A 20108-nucleotide genomic window follows, 5' to 3' on the forward strand; every position below is an offset into this window, starting at 1 on the left:
TAGATGCAGAAAATCAGTGCATTAGTAAAGTAGAAACCCATCATTGGAGGAATGTGTTCAAGCGTTTGATCTCAATTGCCCTCTTCCTTGCAAAGAATAATTTGGCTCTCCTGGGCTCTTCGGATACATTGTTCACTGAATGTAATGGTAATTTCCTTGGTTTGGTTGTGCTCCTTGGGAAATGTGACACTGTCACGCATGAACACCTACATCGAGTAGTTCATAAAGAAGCAAAACAATTTGAAATGAATCAACTGACATGTCAAGCAACTTCCTTGCCAACATATTGATGCAACTCAGCACAGCGAAGTACTATGCCATAATAATAGACTGTGCTCCTGATATTAGTCATAATGAAAAGATGTCATTTACAGCAAGATTTGTTGACAAGGATGGCTGTACCAAGTAAAGGAACACTTTATCTGTTTCCAGTCTGTGGATGACTCTACTGGAAAAGGCCTAACAGAACTGTTTATGAACATTTTGAATGAGAATATAACAAAGCTTCAGAGCTGCCATGGCCAAGGCTATGACAACAGTATGAACATGAAGGGAAGAAACAGTGGTGCCCAAGCAAGGATCTTTGCGTTGAATCCAAAAGCTTTCTTCATGACTTTTGGCTGCCATTTCCTCAACCTGGTTGTGTCAGATGCAGCATCATCTTCTTCAGATTCGGTATCTCTCTTCGGAATACTGCAAATAATATATGTCCTATTTTCAGCATCAGCTATCAGGTGGAAGTTCCTCTTAGACAAATGTTACAAATCAGACCATAAAGCCGCTAAGTGACACTTGCTGGGAGAGCTGCATTGACAGCGTGAGGCCAGTGAGGTACCAAGTAACTAATACACTGATGGCATTTGCGCAGTCGAGTAAAGTTCGAAGCTGGAATACAACATGATGCTCAAAGCCTGGCAAACCATATCACTGACTTCAAATTTCTGGTCTCAATTGTGGTTTGGCAAGATGTCGTGTTCCAAGTAAATGTTGTAAGCAAGACATTACAAACTCAGTTGATGGACACTGCAACCACTACTACTTTGATGAGAAGCTGCCTTGATTTCATTGTAGCCTATAGAGACAACAGATTTGAGAATGCCATCACTGCAGCCAAAGAAATGGCAGAAAACTTTGGAGTTGAGCCTGTCTTCAAGGAAACTTGTATTTATTGGAAGAAGAGACATTTTGGTTCTGAGGGCAGAGATGAGGTGATGGAAAGCTTGGAAAAAAAATTTAAGAGAGTGTTTTTTTGCTCACTCATTGACACTGTTTGGCTGTCCATCCAAGAAAAGTTTGGATAAATGAAACACCATGAAAAGACCTGGTTTTTTTTGTATGACCTTAGTAAGCTACCAGTGGACAGGAAAACACTCTTGAACAATTGTACAGACCTTCTCCAGACACTGACATGTGGGGAATGTTCGGACGTCAATGATTAAACCCTCTATGGTGAATTGGACAACATCAGTCACATTTTGCAACATGAGAAGCAATCTCCACTAAAGGTTCTCCAATTCAGTTCTGATACAGAGCTGAAGGACACTTTTCTTAATGTGTGGATATCTTGAAAGATTCTGCTCATGTTGCCGGTGATAGTCGCAAGTAGTGAGCACAGCTTTTTGAAGCTTGGGCTCATTAAAACATATTTTCAATTGATAACTGAGTGAAACTGACGTCACTTGTTATTTTATTGTTTGAAAGTAGCATTGGCCAGTCTTTGGATCTCTCTGACACCATGAGGGCAAAGGCGAGAAAAGTGACCTTTTGAACTCAAGGACGAGGGTTAACATTTTAAGGCTGTCACTTACTGTAATACTATTGAATACTGGTTCACTCAATGTTAGTGCACAGTTCAATATCTTGATGTTAGTACATTTCAGTTATTCTTAAAATTAAAAAGTTTCTAAAAGCTTAGAGAAAACAATCTTTTTGGTTTGCGTACATGTGGCACACAGATTTACAGATCCTAGTGTGCAAATGTATCAACTTATATGACAGGGATAAATCATGCATGCAAATTGTTCATCAAAGTCTTGAAATGGGCTAGAAATGTAATAAAAAATAAGGTATTCAAAAGTTTAACATATGGGAGGGGGGCACAAAAGATACTCCTCACCTGGGATGCCATTTGGTCTAGGGTCAGCCCTGGAGTTAGGTGACTATTTTAATGGACCCAAGTTTGAAAACAATAGACTTAGTGGTCTGGAAATGTACCAAAATTACAGCCCTGATAAATGAGGCTCCCTACCTATCCACATAATAGTCAGCAACAGTGCAAGCCTCTTCTGAACTACCATACCACTGCAGTTTACTCCTGTTCTGGAGGAATGACATCCAGAAATTAATGTAGTTTGAGCTCTGTGCCCATTAAATCCTTGTCTTCTCTGCTCAGGCTGCCAGGGAGTGCAAGTAAAGGGCCAATACGTTGCAGCTTCGATGGTGGCTTTTGTGATGTGGATATTTCTAGAGCTGAGAAATGAACTCAGATCATGGAATTAAGACTAGGTTATATCTAACGCAAGTCTGACCCAAAATGAATTGAAGTGAATGGGAGTCTTTCCATTAATTTCAACTATCTTTGAATCAGGCCCTAAATCATGAGACAATTTTTAACCAAAGCCACAATCAATATTTAACTTGAGGAACAATAAATCTTGTTGTTCACAGAAACATGATAAGTTATATTGATTGTTATATACATAATGACTGTTTTCATCAGAAACACCAGGAAGTTACCTAGCAAGGCCATGAATTGCTTAAGGATAACAAATAATTACCTTCCCCCTGCTCTCAGTTACCATTCATTCTGTAACTTAAGAGGGTGACTGAAAAAAAAAAGGTTCATTTCTGATGAGCCAATCAAACGGAGATTTTCCTATCTGATTGGTTATCAGAGTTTAAATATAATTTCAGATGATACAGCTGCAGCAAGTCACAAATAGTCATTTACATAAACATTCTCAGTAGTTACCTTTACTCCAGATATTACTGTTGTTGACCTCTCAGGGACATGAATTCAACAATATTGTACATCCTATATGTTTTAATGTATTTAACAAGATTATGACTAGTATATTAAAATATATATTTAAAAAGGACATCAGGAATAGAAGATAATGTATATTTATAACATGCTCAAGTTATTGGTGCTTTACAAACCTTAACTTCTTGAATGTTCTGACTGGTGTAATTTAGTTATCCTGAACGTTACTTTAATGTTATTCCTGCATTTAATATAATTGTTTTTAACTGAAACAGGACACAAAGAAAATATAAAAGGAAAGAAGAAGGAAAAAAGAATAAAGAGCTAATAAAGTGCTTTAGAAGCCCCTTAGTGATATAAAAATCACTTCAGAGAGAGAACTTTTCATTAAAATGTTCTTAACTCAAGATGCCTTAACTGAGGCAGTCCTTAAGAGAGACATCCTTAACTCAGGAAGTCTTGAGCATGTTAAGAGATCTCAATGCTAACTTGTCCAGTATACAAACAGAATTCTAATTTATTAAGCCTGAAGTCCAAATGAAAAATGATGCAACCAATTCTAAAGCACATTTGTGAACATTTTGACTTTGCTGTTCTGATTTTTTAAAATTACTCATACACAACTGAATACCTAATATGTGCATGCAATTACATCATTTGTGTGCACAAATCAGATGCTTGCCAATACAGTAGAGACAAAGAACTGTCTATGTGTATATGCAAATACTATACTGAATATAATTGCACAAGCATTGGATACACAATTAAACATAATTTGCAAATACACATTTTTAAATTAGATTCATAAAGTTCAAAACATTTAAAATAATGACCTATATTTTCTATGTCAAGCTTAATTTGTTTTGCTTCTTAAGACTCAGATTTAGCAAAACACTTAAGCATATCAATTTCTGCTCAAGAAATAACATGCATATGCTTAAGTCTCACTCAAGTTAAAGCATCTGCTGAAATGTTATGCTGAACCAGAGACTACATGAAGATGACAAAACAAACCATTAGTTCAATTTTTAACTGTATGGCTTGATTCTCCACTGCTTTGCATCTTGTGCAGTCATTCACATTGGGCACAATGAGTACAAAGTGGGCGTATAATGCTACAGGAGAATTCTGCTTTTGTGGGGATGATCAGGCTCTCATTGCCTAAAACATGACATATAACTTTATTCCTGTTAAGAATGTTTTGACAGCTGCCATTTTTATTTCCAAGTAGAAAAAGCACTTACAATAAGATAAATGTTTATACATGCTAACATGCCTGAAATGAGATGTGGATCATTAAAGGATACAAGTGATAACCAAACCCAAAGTCAATATTTCTCTCTTTTTACTATGGAGACAATGGGCAGGACCCTGAGCCATGTTGTGGCAGGAAAGCTGCACTAAACTGGGAGCTCATGAGTCCCACACAGCAGTGAAATCTCTGGCTGACACAATCAGCTCTATACCACCCTTTCCCACTTAACCCTGCTCATACTCAGTGTAGAAGATGCCAAAGAAGCATGCCAGGAGAGAGGAAACAAAGGTAACAGCTGAAATGTGCAGTGTTTTTTTAATCTTAGCTGGTACTTTGGGGCCTATTAGAAACCACTGCAAATGAGAGAAGTCCTGAAGTGGTCTTAACAAATTTAGAGGTCTAAACCAGCTCCAAACTGCACCAGAAAGCAAGGAGTGCAAAGACAGCACATAGTCATTGTAATAGAATGTTAAACTGTACTATACTGTTCAGCTACTAGCCAGTGATGAGTGTATAAATACCTTATGGAAATGACCTTCAGCCATACCTGGAAGACCATTGAAGGATCTTATGATGAACATATCTGGTGTGTATAAGCAAGCTCTGAGCCCTGTCCACACGAGATCCAGAACATTACATGGGTCAAGAGTAAGATAAGAACAGAAACAGAAGGAAAACAGCTATAAAGGTTGCAGATAGAAAGGACACAGCAACAAAGGTTGCAGGATCTCATCAACATGCCACTCGTCAATGCTCCAGAGAACTTCAGTTAGGATAAACCTTCAATATGGACAGACTGGAACAATATTATGCAAAATTTTACATTTCTACCAAGCTGCACGAAGAAACTGAAGATATACAGGTATCGTCTTTAATTTATGCTGTGGGGAAGCAACCAGGTCATATCTTTCAATCCTTTGACGTTAATGAAGACAGTCACAAAGATGACTATTAAAGGGTTTTGGCTATGTTTGATGCATACTTTATACCTCAGAGAAACGTGGTTTATGAAAGAGCATGTTTTTACTAGAGAACTCAGAACCAAGGAAAAATATTGAATGTTTTACAAGAGTTCTACATATATTGGCTGAAAACTGATTTGGGGAATGCAAAACATGAATATATCAGAGACACATTGGTTATTGGGTTAACAGATAAAAACCTTTCACAGCAGCTACAGTTGAAGACAGATTTAATTCTAGCCATAGCTATTCAAACAGTAAAATAGTCTGAACTGGCGAAACAGGAAAACCTAGAGAAACTTGACAAACTTAAAAACCTGAAACTAGCTTAGCAACTGTAGACACTTGAGTCTTAAAAGTCATTATCATAAAACCCCTGATGCAAGAAGAGAGAACTCCTAGGCTAACAAGGACACATTCCAGCCTACATGCACAAGAAGTGGAAAAAGTCATATCCCAAGAGATGATGAATGTCCAGTTAGAGGCACAGGTTGTAATAAAAGCATGAAATATGGACATTTTACAGCTGGGCATTAACTCATATTACAGCAATCAAGAGCCCTTGTTTTGGGAACCTATCACTTACAATGATATAGAACCTGCCTGGACAGTGAACCTGAATAGTATAGCATGATAATTGACTTTAAAATTGACTCAGGAGCTGATGTCTCATTCACCTCAGACAGCACTTACAATCACCTTCAACCCCTCCCAGAGATGAAGACACCGTACACAGCTCTGACTAGCCCTGGAGATACTCTGAAATGCATAGGCCAGTTCACCACAGAAACAACATACAAAGACAAAAGCTTTGCATTCAGAGTGCATGTGATCAGAGGATCCAAGATCAACAACCTTCTCAGCAGCAGTATAGTACCCATGATGGGCCTAGTGAGAAATGTGGAGGAAGCTGAATGATATTGGACTTTTGAGAGGAGATTGAGCACAAATCAATTTAAGTGATAATGCTGAACTACAGTATACAAACACCTGTACCAGAAAGACCTTGGAAGAGGCTAATGGCAGATTTATGCAAATTCAGAGGATATCGTTATCTGGTCATTGTGGACTATTTTTTCAGGTATATAGAAATAATGTAATTGAAAGACATAACATGTTGCAGTGTTATCAAGAAACTGAAGAGCACTTGTGCTTACTTTGGTATTCCGGAACAATTAGTGATGTACAATGGACCACAATTCATTGCAGCAGAATAAAAGTCATTCCAAATGAAATATGATTTTGATCATATTACTAGCTATACAGAGAGCCAGGAAAATCTGACAGCATGAAGATCCATTCCTTGCTCTTCTGAGTTACAGATCAACACCAATAGTGATTACTTGATGTTGTTCTGCACAACTCCTGATGGGAAGGCAACACAGGCCTACTCTTCCAACTTTGGAAAAATAATCTATTTCCAAAGTGGCCAGACATGAAGAGAGTTGCCAAATTGGATAAAAAGGCTAAAAGATCTTATGAACACTTCTACAACAGACATCACTCTGATGGAATGTACTCCTATATTCACACCCTACACATTACTGTAATAATCTTTGTACAAAATATGTCTTGTAAGATATCTTTTGAAAACAACTCATGGTCAATAATATCATGATGAAATGTATGTAGTAAAATTATATGTAAAATTATTAACATAAGATGAAATCACATCTAAAATGTGATTACCAGACAAGTCTGGGTAAATCAGTTTCTCTAAGATAAAGGACAAGCTGACACCACTAGCCAGCTGTCATCAAAGTTGATGGGCAATCGCCCATCAAGTGGCCATTATTTGGCAAGGAAAGGGGGCAGGAACAAACAGATCTGCACCGTAGCAAACAACAGCACTATGAAATGTCCTCAACGTGGGAATAAACTTTATCCAGTGGATATAGTGTATTTAGATTTTCAGAAAGCCTTTGACAAGGTCCCTCACCAAAGAGTCTTAAGCAAAATAAGCAGTCATGGAATAAGAGGAAAGGTTCTCTCATGGATTGGTAACTGGTTAAAAGATAGGAAACAAAGAGTAGGAATAAATGGTCAGTTTTCAGAATGGAGAGAAGTAAATAGTGATGTCCCCCAGGAATCTGTACTGCACCCAGTCCTATTTAATATGTTCATAAATGATCTGGAAAAAGGAGTAAACAGTGAGGTGGCAAAATTGGCAGATGATACAAAGCTGTGTAAGATAGTTAAGTCCCAGGCAGACTGCGAAGAGCTACAAAAGGATCTCACAAAACTGGGTGGCTGAGTAACAAAATGGCAGATGAAATTTAATGTTGATAAATGGAACATAATGCACACTGGAAAACATAATCCTAATTATACATATACAAAGATGGGGTCTAAATTAGCTGTTACCACTCAAGAAAGAGATCTTGGAGTCATTGTTGATAGTTCTCTGAAATCATCCACTCAATGTGCAGCGGTAGTCAAAACTGTGAACAGACTGTTGGGAATCATCAAGAAAGGGATAGATAATAAGACAGAAAATATCATATTGCCGCTATATAAATCCATGGTACGCCCACACCTTGAATACTGCGTGCAGATGTGGTCGCTCTATCTCAAAAAAGATATATTGGAATTGGAAAAAGTTCAGAAAAGGGCAACAAAAATGATTAGGAGTATAGAACAGCTTCCGTATGAGGAAAGATTAATAAGATTGGGACTTTTCAGTTTGGAAAAGAGTCGACTAAGGGGCTATATGATAGAGGTCTATAAAATGATGAGTGGTATAGAGAAAGTAAACAAGGAAGTGTTATTTACTCCTTTTCATAATACAAGAACAAGGAGCCACCAAAAGAAATTAATAGGTACCAGGTTTAAAACAAACACAAGAAAGTATTTTTTCACACAATGCACTGCCAATCTCTGGAACTCCTTGCCAGAGGGTGTTGTGAAGGCCAATACTATAATGGGGTTCAAAAGGGAGCTAGATAGATTCATGGAAGATAGGTCCATCAATGGCTATTAGCCAGGATGGGCAGGAATGGTGTTCCTAGCCTCTGTTTGCCAGAAGCTGGGATTGGGTGACAGGGCATGGATCACTTAATGATAACCTGTCTGTTCATTCTCTTTGGGGCACCTGCCACTGGCAGAGGACAGAATACTGGGCTTCATGGACCTTTGGTCTGACCCACTATGTCCGTTCTTATGTTCTTATAGAGGTAACCCTCAAGAAAATGCATTGCAGAGGAGGACTGAACAATTAAGGAGAGGCAAACACACCTCAAGATTTCTCTCTATCCATCTCTTGCTCTTTCACTAAGACAACAAAAGAAACCATCCCATTTACCTTTGGGAGAGATCTTGACCTGAAATTTGGTCAGCCCTGTTGCTGGGAATATGTGGTAAGAATTTTATCTTGAACCACGTTAAGTTTTAGCACTAGAAAGCATTTTATCTTTATTTCTCTTTTAACCATTTCTGACTTTAATACCTTATGCTTGTACTCATGTAAAATCTCTCTGTGGTTAAATAAACTTGTTTTATTCTTTAATTAAAACTAATCCAGTGTTGTCTTCAAACTGAATTGTATGGGGCAATTCCATTTATGGTACCAAATTCTTGTATATTGATCCCCTTAGAGGGGCAATGGGCCTAATATATCTGGACTGTCCAGGAGAGGGATATGGGGGAAAATCTGGGACTGGGAGTGTGTTTGGGGTCACCCTGCAAGTGGTAACCCAAGGTTAGTGGAAGCCAGAGTGTGACTCATGTATGGCTGGCGGGTTGCAGCTATAGACAGACACTCAGGGCACGCTAGAAGGTTGTTTGTGAGCAGCCCAGGTTGGAGTTATAGCAGCAAAGCATTATGAGGCACCCAAGTTTGCAGGGCAGGGATGATACAGCCCCTCAGTGGTCTGGATTGTACGGCCCAGAATGTCAGTCACTCATTTAGAGAACTGCCAGGTCTAGAATTTGGTGGCCATGCTCATGTCAAATTGGATGGAGAAAAGGGATGAACCTGTCGTAAAGAATAAGAATTCAGCACTCAGATCATATGTAATCAAGATCGACAGTGGAGAGTTCAACAGAAACTGTTGCCATATAGAGTTTGTTCCACAACAGAGAACAAACAACAGAGCAAACTCTACAGATGTTGGATGTGGAAAACAAAGAAGACAACTCAAGGATTCTGCACTGACTACAGCCAGTTGTTGCAACTAATGGACAGACAGATGACCAAATTGTTACATTTGGGTCGTTTAACTAGAAAACCAGTATGATTCAGAGACACTTAGCAGATTGATACATACTAAATTTCAAAGTCAGCATGATAGTGTAAATTATGGTTTTCAAACTTTTGTACTGGTGACCCCTTTCACATAGCAAGCCTCTGAGTGTGACCCTACTTATAAATTAAAAACACTTTTTAATATATTTAACACTATTATAAATGATAGAGGCAAAGTAGGGCTTGGGGTGGAGGCTGACAGCTCATGACTCCCCATGTAATAACCTCTGAGGAGTACCAACTCCCTGGTGTAAATTCTGTAAATGGTAGGAATGTAGAACTTAAAGGGGAAGATGTAATGGAATGCTAAAGCTAAACTGTATTATACTGCTCAGACACAGGTGGCGCTTTGTGTAAAATATCTTATTTCAATGAACCTCATCCAGACATGGCAGAGCATTAATGGATCTAATGATGAACACATCTGGAGTATATAAGCAAGTTTTCAGACCAGTCCATATTGGGTACAGGAACATGACAGTCACTTTCACTTCCCAGCATGGGTCCTATGTTGAGCATAGCTCGGTCAGACCTCAAAAATGCAACAAAAATATTCTGGAGAACATCAGATAGGAATGCATGTTCATTCTTAACAAATACAGTGTTAAATACTGGATTTTCATCCTTTACGCTCTAATTGCTTGTGCACATGGACTTCCACACGCACAAACTAGTGCCTGCCCTTCACAGGTGAAAACATGTATGCGCCTGTTACTACCCAAAGATAAGCTTAAATAGTCTAATACCAAGTGTCAGCATTTGCTGATGTTTTAAAAAAAACAACAAAAAAAAAAACCTGGTTCCATAGCTCACTTTTACTAAAGTTCCTAAGATGAGGACAACTACTTGTATGGACTAAAACATTTCTAATATTTATTGTCTGTTGACACAACATTAAAGGCAAAATCTTCAAGTAATATATATTGGCATAGCTCTACTGACGCCTCACAATTTGCTCAGTACTGTACTAACACAGAGGATATAGTAGAGTAAACAGTGGATATAAAAATATTTTTCTTTCCCAATTATTCCATGAACAAACCCAATAAATCTCCTGTGGGATATGTGTGTGTGTACAAGATATTGCTGGACCACACATGAACCCTCTTCCCCACTTAGAAACGTCTGTGTGATGCCTGTAACATACACACACACAAGAGGTGTGAGATTTCACTTCTGAAAAAAGAAAATGAGTTAAATTAAATGTATATTTAAATTTTATTTCCTTTCCTTGTTAATTACTTTAAAAGTGATGTCACCTGAATCATTCTGGCTATTCTATAAACATTTCTGAATGTTAAAACTCTGTCTAAATAATTCGAATACAAATACAGATTCAGTTTTGCAGCATCATTATGAACTCCTACAGAATGCTACAGTGGAATCATAACTATAGCAGTACTTTAATTTGCAGCTGTGTATTATGAAATATATTTAAACAAAAAAACCTGTTCCTGAAGAAACATCTCTCTTTTGTAATTTCCTGTACTTGCTAAACAGGAAATTATTTTTTAAGTAAAAGTCTTTAATAGCTGTTTTTATACAACCTGCATTAGTAGCTAGCAACAATCTTTGTTAATATATTCCTTGATTAAATATTTACCATTGAAATTAAATATTCTGCCAGTTCATAGTGATCAAATAATGCAGTCCTGTGGGGGAAAAACATATAGTTATTTTAGAAAGGTCAATGAACTTTAAAAGTAAAGGCCAATGCTTTTCTACATCTGCTGCCTTCTTTTAGTGCTTTCAAATAATTTTCTTTATATAAACAGAGAGAAAGAGAGCCTAAAAATGCTTCCTTCATAATAGCTCATAGAATAAATTATTGTGGACCTTCGATTTTTAACCATGTTCAGTTCTACAGATATGCTAAAAATTCATTGAGTGAAATCCTGGCCCCCCTTAAAATCAATGGTAAAACTCCTATTACTGCAATACAACCAGAAATTAGTACCTTTAAAATACCATAAAATGTCGATACAACATATTATGCACCAGGGGCTCAACCTATTCTGTGTACACCTGAAACTCCAAATGATTTCAATGGGATACGGCACCAGGACTCCCACTGACCTTACTGGAAGCTTTGGATGTGTACAGAATGCCAGCTCAGGCTGTGTAATTGCATTGACTCTGCTCAGGGAATATTCTGACTGTGGTAATCAATTCCATAACAAAACTAGAGAATGAATTAAAACATACCTCAGGAGGGGGGGGTGTTATTTACTTAACAAAAGATATTTTAAAAATATTTGCATAGTGTACAAATCTGAAGTTTAATGCCGCAGTAGGATACTAAAATGTAATATTGTAGGGAAAAATAAAATGAACCAAGAACTTTCAGAAAAATTATGAAGTTAGAAATTTAAAATGTTTTGAGAAATTGGGACTTGGCTGCATTTCTGATAAAATACATTAAAGAATTGTTATCATCTCTTTTCCATTAAGGCTTAACACTAAATTTTACAACAGGTGATCTCAGGGTAATGTAGCTATACATAATTCCAGCACCAAGGTGATAAAATTTCTCAGAGATACCAGCTGATGCATTGATGGAGTTATTTAATAGATTGCAGAACATTATACTTAGAAGTGATGGTATTAAAAGGGTGATTTTTAAAAATAATATCAGTGATTCAAGTGTGTGGAGAGACTTCTACTGTATACAGGGAATATTTCCTGCCAGGAAGACCAAATATTTAGCATATGGACAAAAGAAACTCCAAGATAACAGGACATAGCCTTTGTAAAATATTCAAACTGAAGCCTGAAACCAGGACTCTAACTGGGTCTCATCTCACACACCCTTGCTGCTCTTAACAGATTAGAGAGCCAATCTACCTTATGGAGTCTTCTGAGGAAGCCTGTTAACAATGAACTCTTCTTGTGATGCCTGGTGGCACATTCCTCATCCAAAATTCATTGGGTGGTGAGAAAAATCATCTGATGTTGAGCAGATGGCCTGCTTTCTTATTTCCCTGCCTTTCTTCAGCAGCAAAATCCTAATCTTGCTACTGCTGCTGCTTTAATTTACTCCAGGCTGAGATGCAGTTACATGTACAAATAGCCATTTACAAATTCTTGATTTGCATAAGCAGTCATAGTAACTGTGCATGGATGTGAAGTTGTACTCTGATTTTTCTGAAAATCAGGCTCTAAATGGTTTTGTTACAGAACAGTGAAATAGACTCCAGTGCATTTTTTGACATTCCTTCTTCATATATTTTCTTGGGAAGGTCCACTAAATCCTGTTAAACCAAGTTTAGCATTTTATTTGGGTCTGGTGCCTCAAGGGCTTTTGATAGTTCCAAAATGTCATATTCTTCTATCTTGCCACGAATATCCCTTTTCCAGTACTGCAAGTTCTTTCAGCTGGTCTGCCCACTGATCCTACACTAGAGCAGTTTTCCAGTTCAAAGAGGCAGTGTACATTGCTGAATGTACCATGTGAGATGCCAGAATCTCAATCTCTCTCTGGTCTTGACTCTAGGCACAGGCCTCCAGGCATCTAACACTGTGTCCTAGTGAGATCACCTACCTCCTTAATCCACATATCAGTAAGAAATCCCTCCAGATGTGGATGCACATTCCCTGTTTTCTCTAATTAGTTATATGAAGTTATATTGTTGGAACTGAAACAGTGATTATGAATATGATGTTAGAGGATTCTGTGACATTGTAGTCTATATGATTTTATAAAAATATGCTTATGAGTGAATATAATGTAACTGGAATATGCTTCCTGCAAAAGGTCTCTTGTAAAGTATCATTACAAAGTTTATTATCTACTGAGTGTGATCATCTTATTTGTATAAATGTACCACTCTTGTATCTGAAACTAGAAATATGAAATATAACTCTGAGGGTCAATTATAATTATGCAAAGTTTGGGCCATTAATGGTGGCTTGGAATCTTGATGACTCCCATTAACCAGGACAATTGTCTGCAGATGGGTGTGTTTTACTGATAAGTCTTCCTGTATGTGTGTGTGCTGGCAAGTGGGAAATGAAGTCTTGCAGTGACATGTGATTATGTCACCTGAACTGGAATCCATTTTTAACCTGGTGTCTTTCTATTGAGAAGGAGGAGGTGGGAACTCAGAGAGGGACAAAGGATTCCCGCCTTATGCAAAAGATATATAAAGGGATGGAACAGAACAAAGGGGGAGAGGAGCCATCATGAAGAATCCCCTAGCTATCACCTGAGCTGGAACAAGAGCTGTACCAGGGGAAAGAATTGTCCCCAGGCCCGGAAGGTGTCCAGTCTGAGGAAAAAAACTTACTAAAGCATCTCTGAGGGTGAGATTATCTGTATTCAGTTTGATTAGACAAAGATTTGCACATTTTATTTTATTTTGCTTGGTGACTTACTTTTTTCTGTCTGTTACTACTTGGAACCACTTAAGTCCTACTTTCTGTATTTAATAAAATCACTTTTTACTTATTAATTAACTCAGAGTATGTATTAATACCTGGGGCAGCAAACAACTGTGCATATCTCTCTATCAGTGTTATAGAGGGTGAACAATTTATGAGTTTATCCTGTATAAGCTTTATACAAGGTAAAAAGGATTTATTTGGGTTTAGACTCCATTGGGAGTTGAACATCTGAGTGTTAAAGACAAGCACACTTCTGTTAGCTGCTTTCAGGTAAACCTGCAGCTTTGGGGCAAGTAATTCAGACCCTGGGTCTTTGTTGGAGCAGACAGGTGTGTCTGGCTCAGCAAGACAGCGTGCTGGGGTCCTGAGCTGCAGGGAAGTCAGGGGTAGAAGTATTCTTAGCACATCGGGTGGCAGTTCCCAGGGGGCTTCTGCAATCCAACCCATCAAAGATTCTCTTACCTGTGAAGCAGTGTTTCCTTATTCCCATCTACTGCATCAATAATAGATTCATCACCAGCATAGGATGACATCATTAATTTAACAATCTCAGTTGCGCCTTGGGTGGCAGCAAAATGAAGAGCTGTACATTTTTCATTCTGCAAACAGGATTATAAAGCACAATTTAAAATCAAATTAATTTTCAATCAATTCAATCTGCTTAAAAGATGAGTCATAGCCTGGTAGCCTGACTTCAGTGACATGAACTGCCATGCAGGAGACTACATTTCAGTTCATACACTTAGACTCTTGCATATTAGGCCACAGAAATTTAGGAATAATGCAGTATTAATTAGATCATTTTTAAGGCCTACCTAATACTCTTAGTCATTGAACAGCAGCCCCTTGAGCTGAGAGATGCAGATGGACTGTGAAAAGGTCCAAGCTGTCCTTTGTAGCTAGAATAATAATGGCCACACTGAGTAGCCTTGAAGGTTGGAAGCTAAAGCAGAGGAAATCATCTGTAGCTAGACAGGTACAACAATTCTTACAGGAAAAAATAGTCATTTTTTTCATGTTAATTATTATATTTCATTTATTTTCTGAGATATATTTTCCAATTTCTTCATTTTATAAAAGTAATTGTTTGCTTGTTAGCCCTTATTATCCATGTTAATATGTGATCTGGGTGAATCATATCCACCCTTGATAGGTGTCTGAGCGGTCTTTTTTTTTTCCTTTTGGCTGCACATGTATAACTTTTAATGACCAGAAAGTCTTATTGAATTGAAATAGTCTTTTCCATGATGCCATATCCATGCTTAAATACTCCCTGCACCATCCACTCACCAAAAAGGAAAAGCACAAGTGTTGTATTAACAGTTTCACTGCCAGATAATCTCATTTAGATACTACATATCCAAACAACAAATACATAAAGGAAAGACACACCTTTTTGTCATTAGGAGCCAAGCCATGCAAATCCTTACTCATATGAGTATTCCATATTCACATGAGTAGAATTTACTCACACAAGTAATCTGATTCAGGTCTGGGTTCTGGGCTCTCATCAGAAATATGTATTTGGGAGAAAACTGAATGAAGAACATAAGACTGTTCCACATTTAGCCACATTAACAGAAATTCTGTAGCAAACCCTCTTCCTCTCCAGCTTCCACAGGTCCACTAGTCTGATTGTAATCAGTAGAATTTCTAGTTTTATTTACACCAGTAGTCCTACTGATTACAATCAGACTAGTGGTCAGAATGAGGTGAGCAGGATTTGACTTTTTAGATATAAAAAGTACTACAGTCTTTAGGTGAGTAAATGTTGCTTGATCCAGCGTATCCTTACTAATGTAAGTAGTCCTTACTCACACAAGGAGTCCTGTGAAGGTCAATAAGATAGCTTGCATGAGAAAGACAAACAGGGTCTAGTCAATAATTTGTCCTCCTGAGACATTCAACAACCCATTTGTCACTGCAGCCTTTTCTGCAAAGTTTCCCGCTGAAATAACTATTGGTAAATACCATATGCTTTTCATTTAGCTTTTCTAACAGAAATACATTGTTTTAAATGTCCCAACTTCCAGCAAAGTGCTGTCAAGAACTGTATAACTGGAAGTGCACTTCAGAACACAAATCCATGCCAGTAATATTTCTGCTTTCAAGACTATCCTCACATTTCACAGTGTTTCTCGGGTTCACAATTGGCTTTCAGAATTAAGGAGCAGTTTCTGACACTGCTTCTTCTAGTACAAAGGGGCCTTGAAACTGCCTTAGCCAGCTGAGGATTTCTCCTGACTTCAGCATGTTGCTCCCCATCTTCTCACAACCACATTACCTTCAAACAGCTCTGCTGTCACAACATTTATTTCAGAATCTAGTTCACAACTACCTTCTCTTGTGGTGAAATACTGGCTCCATTTAAGCCAACAGGAATTTTGCCATTGACTTCAGCAGGGCCAGGATTTCATGTTTTGTTTGTAGGAGTCTTCTTGTCTTTGGATTTGCTCCAATCTCCCTCAGGAACCTTTCTCATTCTACTATCCTGGATAACACCACTTATCTAGCACTTAGTTTACTCTCTGCTGACCTATCCAATCTAACCAGTGGTGGAGGGAGGGTCTTCTCTTCTGCAGTTCCTGCCATGTGGAAAAGTCCTTGTGTATTTCTCTATCTCTGGTTCTCCATTTATTTACAAATTTCACCTGAAACCTTATTTTGGCTCATTTGCTTATTCCTCTTAATTTCCCTTAACTATCTTTGGAATTGCATTATTTCTGTGTGTAAAACTTTTCAGGATACAGTTTGTAATGGAAAAAAGCTACTTACAATATTTCTAACAGATACAAGTATATTGTTAGGGCTCTTCATTTTTTGTTTGTATTTAATTTTTCCCAGGAATTTATCAGTGTTTATTACTACAACAACAAAAACAGGTGAAAATTGGTGGGAAAAAAAACATTTTTCTGGGTAAATATTGAGATTTATTTTGGTGGACTAATGCTTTGATGAATGGAACTCAGTGTGGTTTACTGCAGAATTAAAACAGAACTCAAAACACAATGCCACCTCTGAGTTTAAGAAAACAACATATCTCTGATCCCCAAATAAAACTTTTCATTTGAATAAACAGTTTACTCTTGTAGTACAGAAAAATTCCACAGAGAAAATTTACATTGAAAATATGACTGATTAATAACTGAACTGCATGCACAGTGAATATACAAGGGCCCAAGGCAGGCAAAACTTCAAATGAAGTCAAGTTTCATAGGCATAGGCACTGCAAAATCAGCCCTACATAAATAAATGGAAAGATTACACTATCATTTTTCCTATGAAGGTGATCCCATTTGGCAGCATTGTCAGATAGGAATATTGTCAAATATTGATATGTAAAATATTATTTACAGACTGTGACAGACCCAGACCAGTGTGGTACAGGAGTCTGGTAGAGGGCAAATATACTGGTCCTATTGGCATCCAGCGGGGGTGGGCGGGCGAAGCCCGCCCACTTCTAAAGGGCCTTCCCCCAGCCTAAGGGGAGGACCCACAGGGCTGGGACACCAAATAATTACGGGGGACAACTAATGAAAAAAAAACAGGATCGGGAGTGAGGTCATAGGGCTAAACGAAGGGAACCCGATGGGGACACCGAGCAGAGAACCCCGGACAACGCCCACTGCTCCTCGAAGGCGTCAAGGGAGCCAGTGGACGCCGCCCAGAGGAACTCTGCCCGGATGCGAGAGCAGACGGAGGAACGGAAATAGGCCCCACAGTCGCAGGAAATCCCGTCGGCCAACCTCCTCTCCCTGGTGTTGTAGATGGTCAGTTTGGCCAGGGCCAAGAGGAGGTTGAGAAGGAGATCCCGCGACTTCGTGGGGCCACGGATGGGGAGCATGTAGATAAAAAGGTGAGGGGAAAAGTGCAACCAAAAACGCAGGAAAATATTCAGGAGGAGCTGGAACAGGGGCTGCAACCTGGCGCACTCCAAATAAACGTGCGCCAAGGTCTCCTTCTCACCACAGAAAGGGCAGGTGCTAGGGACAGATGTGAACCACGCCAAGTACACGCCCGTGCTCACGGCTCCGTGAAGGAGCCGCCAACTGATATCCCCGGCGGGCCTCGGGACCAGGGCAGAGTACAAGCTGGCCCACCGGGGCTCCTCACCCTCGAGAGGCGGCAGGAGGTCCCGCCATTTGGTATCGGGGCGGGACGCGAGGGTGAGGTAGTGAAGGGTATGGAGCACGAGCGAGTACAGATGTTTCCGTGGCGCGGTCTGGAACAAAACCGGCTGCAGATCATGCAGCCGGCTGGCAGTGAAAGGGTGAGGGGGCCGATCGGGTCCACGGGGCAGGGGCCCGATAAAAATGTCCACGGGGCCTGGGGTGGAGGGTGGGCGGGGTGTGCCCTCTCGCAGGACCCGGTCGAGGTAAGCCCGAGCAGCGGGCAGTAAAGCGGCCTTCACCTCCTGAAGTACGCGCTGGGGAGTACGAGGTCTGGAGAGCCCCATGCGCTGAGCGAGCGTCAGGGATCCAGCCAGTCTCCCCGGTCGTAGTCCAGGAGGTCTCCGACCCTGGTGACTCCTGCCGAGACCAACCTCTGGCACACCGTGGGGGACTCCGCCACCTGCACACGAAGCTGGGGATTGTGTAGCAGGGGCTCCGCGAGGAGGTCAACCCCCACGGTGGCCGCCACGGACCTGGTCATTGAAAAGAGCTTCCAGGTCCGGAGGAGGTCTTGGTAGAAGACCGGCAGCCCGGAGAGGTCTCGCGGAAGACCTCTCGGATGGAGGTAAAAGAGCTGCCGGTCGTATCGGAGCCCTCGGAAGCGGCGGAGGAAGGCGTGCGCCAATACGCTCCACGCCGGACTACCCGCACCAAACAGGAGCCTCTGCAGGGCCTGGAGGCGGAAGACATGGACCTGAGCGCGTAAGCACTTCAGGCCCTGCCCCCCCTCCTCCAGGGGCAGGTGGAGGACCCCTGCAGAGACCCAGTGCGTCCCCGGCCAAAAGAACTCCAGAATCACCGTCCGGAGGTTGGCCAGGAAACCCGGGGCCGGGACCAGGGTGTTGAGTCGGTACCAGAGCATGGACAGGACCAGTTGATTAAGCACCAGTGCCCTCCCCCGAAGGGAGAGGCACCGGAGTAGTCCTGTCCATTTCCGGAGCCGCTCCGTCACCCTGCCCTGCAAATCCTGCCAGTTCTCCGGCGGAGACGGATGCGTGGCAGAAAGGTAAACGCCGAGTTAGAGCAGCGGACCCGCGCTCCACCGGATGGCCTGAAGCGCAGGTGGGAGGGAGCTCGCCTGCCACCCGTCCCCGACCACCAGGCCAGAGCTCTTGACCCAGTTGACCCGGGCGGAGGAGGCCGCCGAGTACACAGCCTGGCAAGCCTCCACCCGCGCCAAGTCGCCCGGGTCCTGGACCACGAGGAGCACATCGTCAGCGTATGCCAACAGGACCAGCCGCAGCCCCAGCTCCTGAAGCACCAACCCCGTCAACCTCTTGCGGAGGAGACAGAGGAAGGGCTCGATCGCCAGAGCGTACAGCTGGCCCGAGAGGGGGCACCCCTGCCGCACTCCCCGCCCGAAGCTGACCGGCTCAGTCAGGGTCCAGTTGAGCCTGACCAGACACTCCGCAGAAGCGTACAGCACCTGCAGAAAACCCACAAACAGGGGTCCGAAGCCGAACGCTCGCAGAGTGCCCAGGAGATACCCGTGATCCATCCGGTCGAACGCCTTCTCCTGATCCAGGGACAGGAGGGCGAACGACAGACCATCCCTACACCCCAATTCCAGAAGGTCCCGGACCAGATACAAGTTATCAAAGATGGTGCGGCCCGGGACGGTGTAGGTCTGGTCTGGATGGACCACGTCCGCCAGCACGGACCCTAGCCGCATTGAGATGGCCTTCGCAACAATTTTGTAGTCCGTGCTGAGGAGCGAGACGGGACGCCAATTCCGTAAGTCGCGGAGGTCCCCCCTCTTCGGCAATAAGGCCAGCACGGCTCGCCTGCACGAGAGAGGGAGGACCCCGCTATGCAAAGCCTCAGCCCAGACAGTGACCAGGTCTGGGCCGAGGACGTCCCAGAACACGCGGTAGAACTCCACGGTCAGCCCGTCCAAGCCCGGAGATTTATTGGTGGGCATGTGACGGAGGGCCTCCGAGAACTCGGCCAGAGTGAGAGGCAGCTCTAGCCGGTCCCGGTCGCCCGTGCTGACCGTCGGGAGCCCGTCCCAGAGCACTCTGCAAGCGTTAGGATCGGTCGGATCCGGGGAGAAAAGAGTGGCGTAGAAGGCCCTGGCCCTCTGGCACATCTCCGCCGGATCCGTGAGGGG

At 41.4% G+C, this 20108-nt stretch overlaps 1 protein-coding gene across 1 annotated transcript in view; it reads right to left on the reverse strand.

The window, feature by feature from the left end:
• Positions 1 to 20108, reverse strand: part of TRPA1 (transient receptor potential cation channel subfamily A member 1) — an 85144-nt gene that overhangs the window by 46055 nt on the left and 18981 nt on the right. Inside the window, exons 7-8 of the mRNA XM_050940674.1 lie at positions 14289 to 14425; positions 11047 to 11095 (exon numbers count right to left, since the gene is read on the reverse strand). Of these exons, the coding sequence (XP_050796631.1) occupies positions 11047 to 11095; positions 14289 to 14425 (186 nt within the window). The remainder of the gene's footprint in view (positions 1 to 11046; positions 11096 to 14288; positions 14426 to 20108) is intronic.

This window comes from Gopherus flavomarginatus, chromosome 2 (genome assembly GCF_025201925.1).
Source record: "Gopherus flavomarginatus isolate rGopFla2 chromosome 2, rGopFla2.mat.asm, whole genome shotgun sequence".
Lineage (NCBI taxonomy): Eukaryota > Metazoa > Chordata > Testudines > Testudinidae > Gopherus > Gopherus flavomarginatus.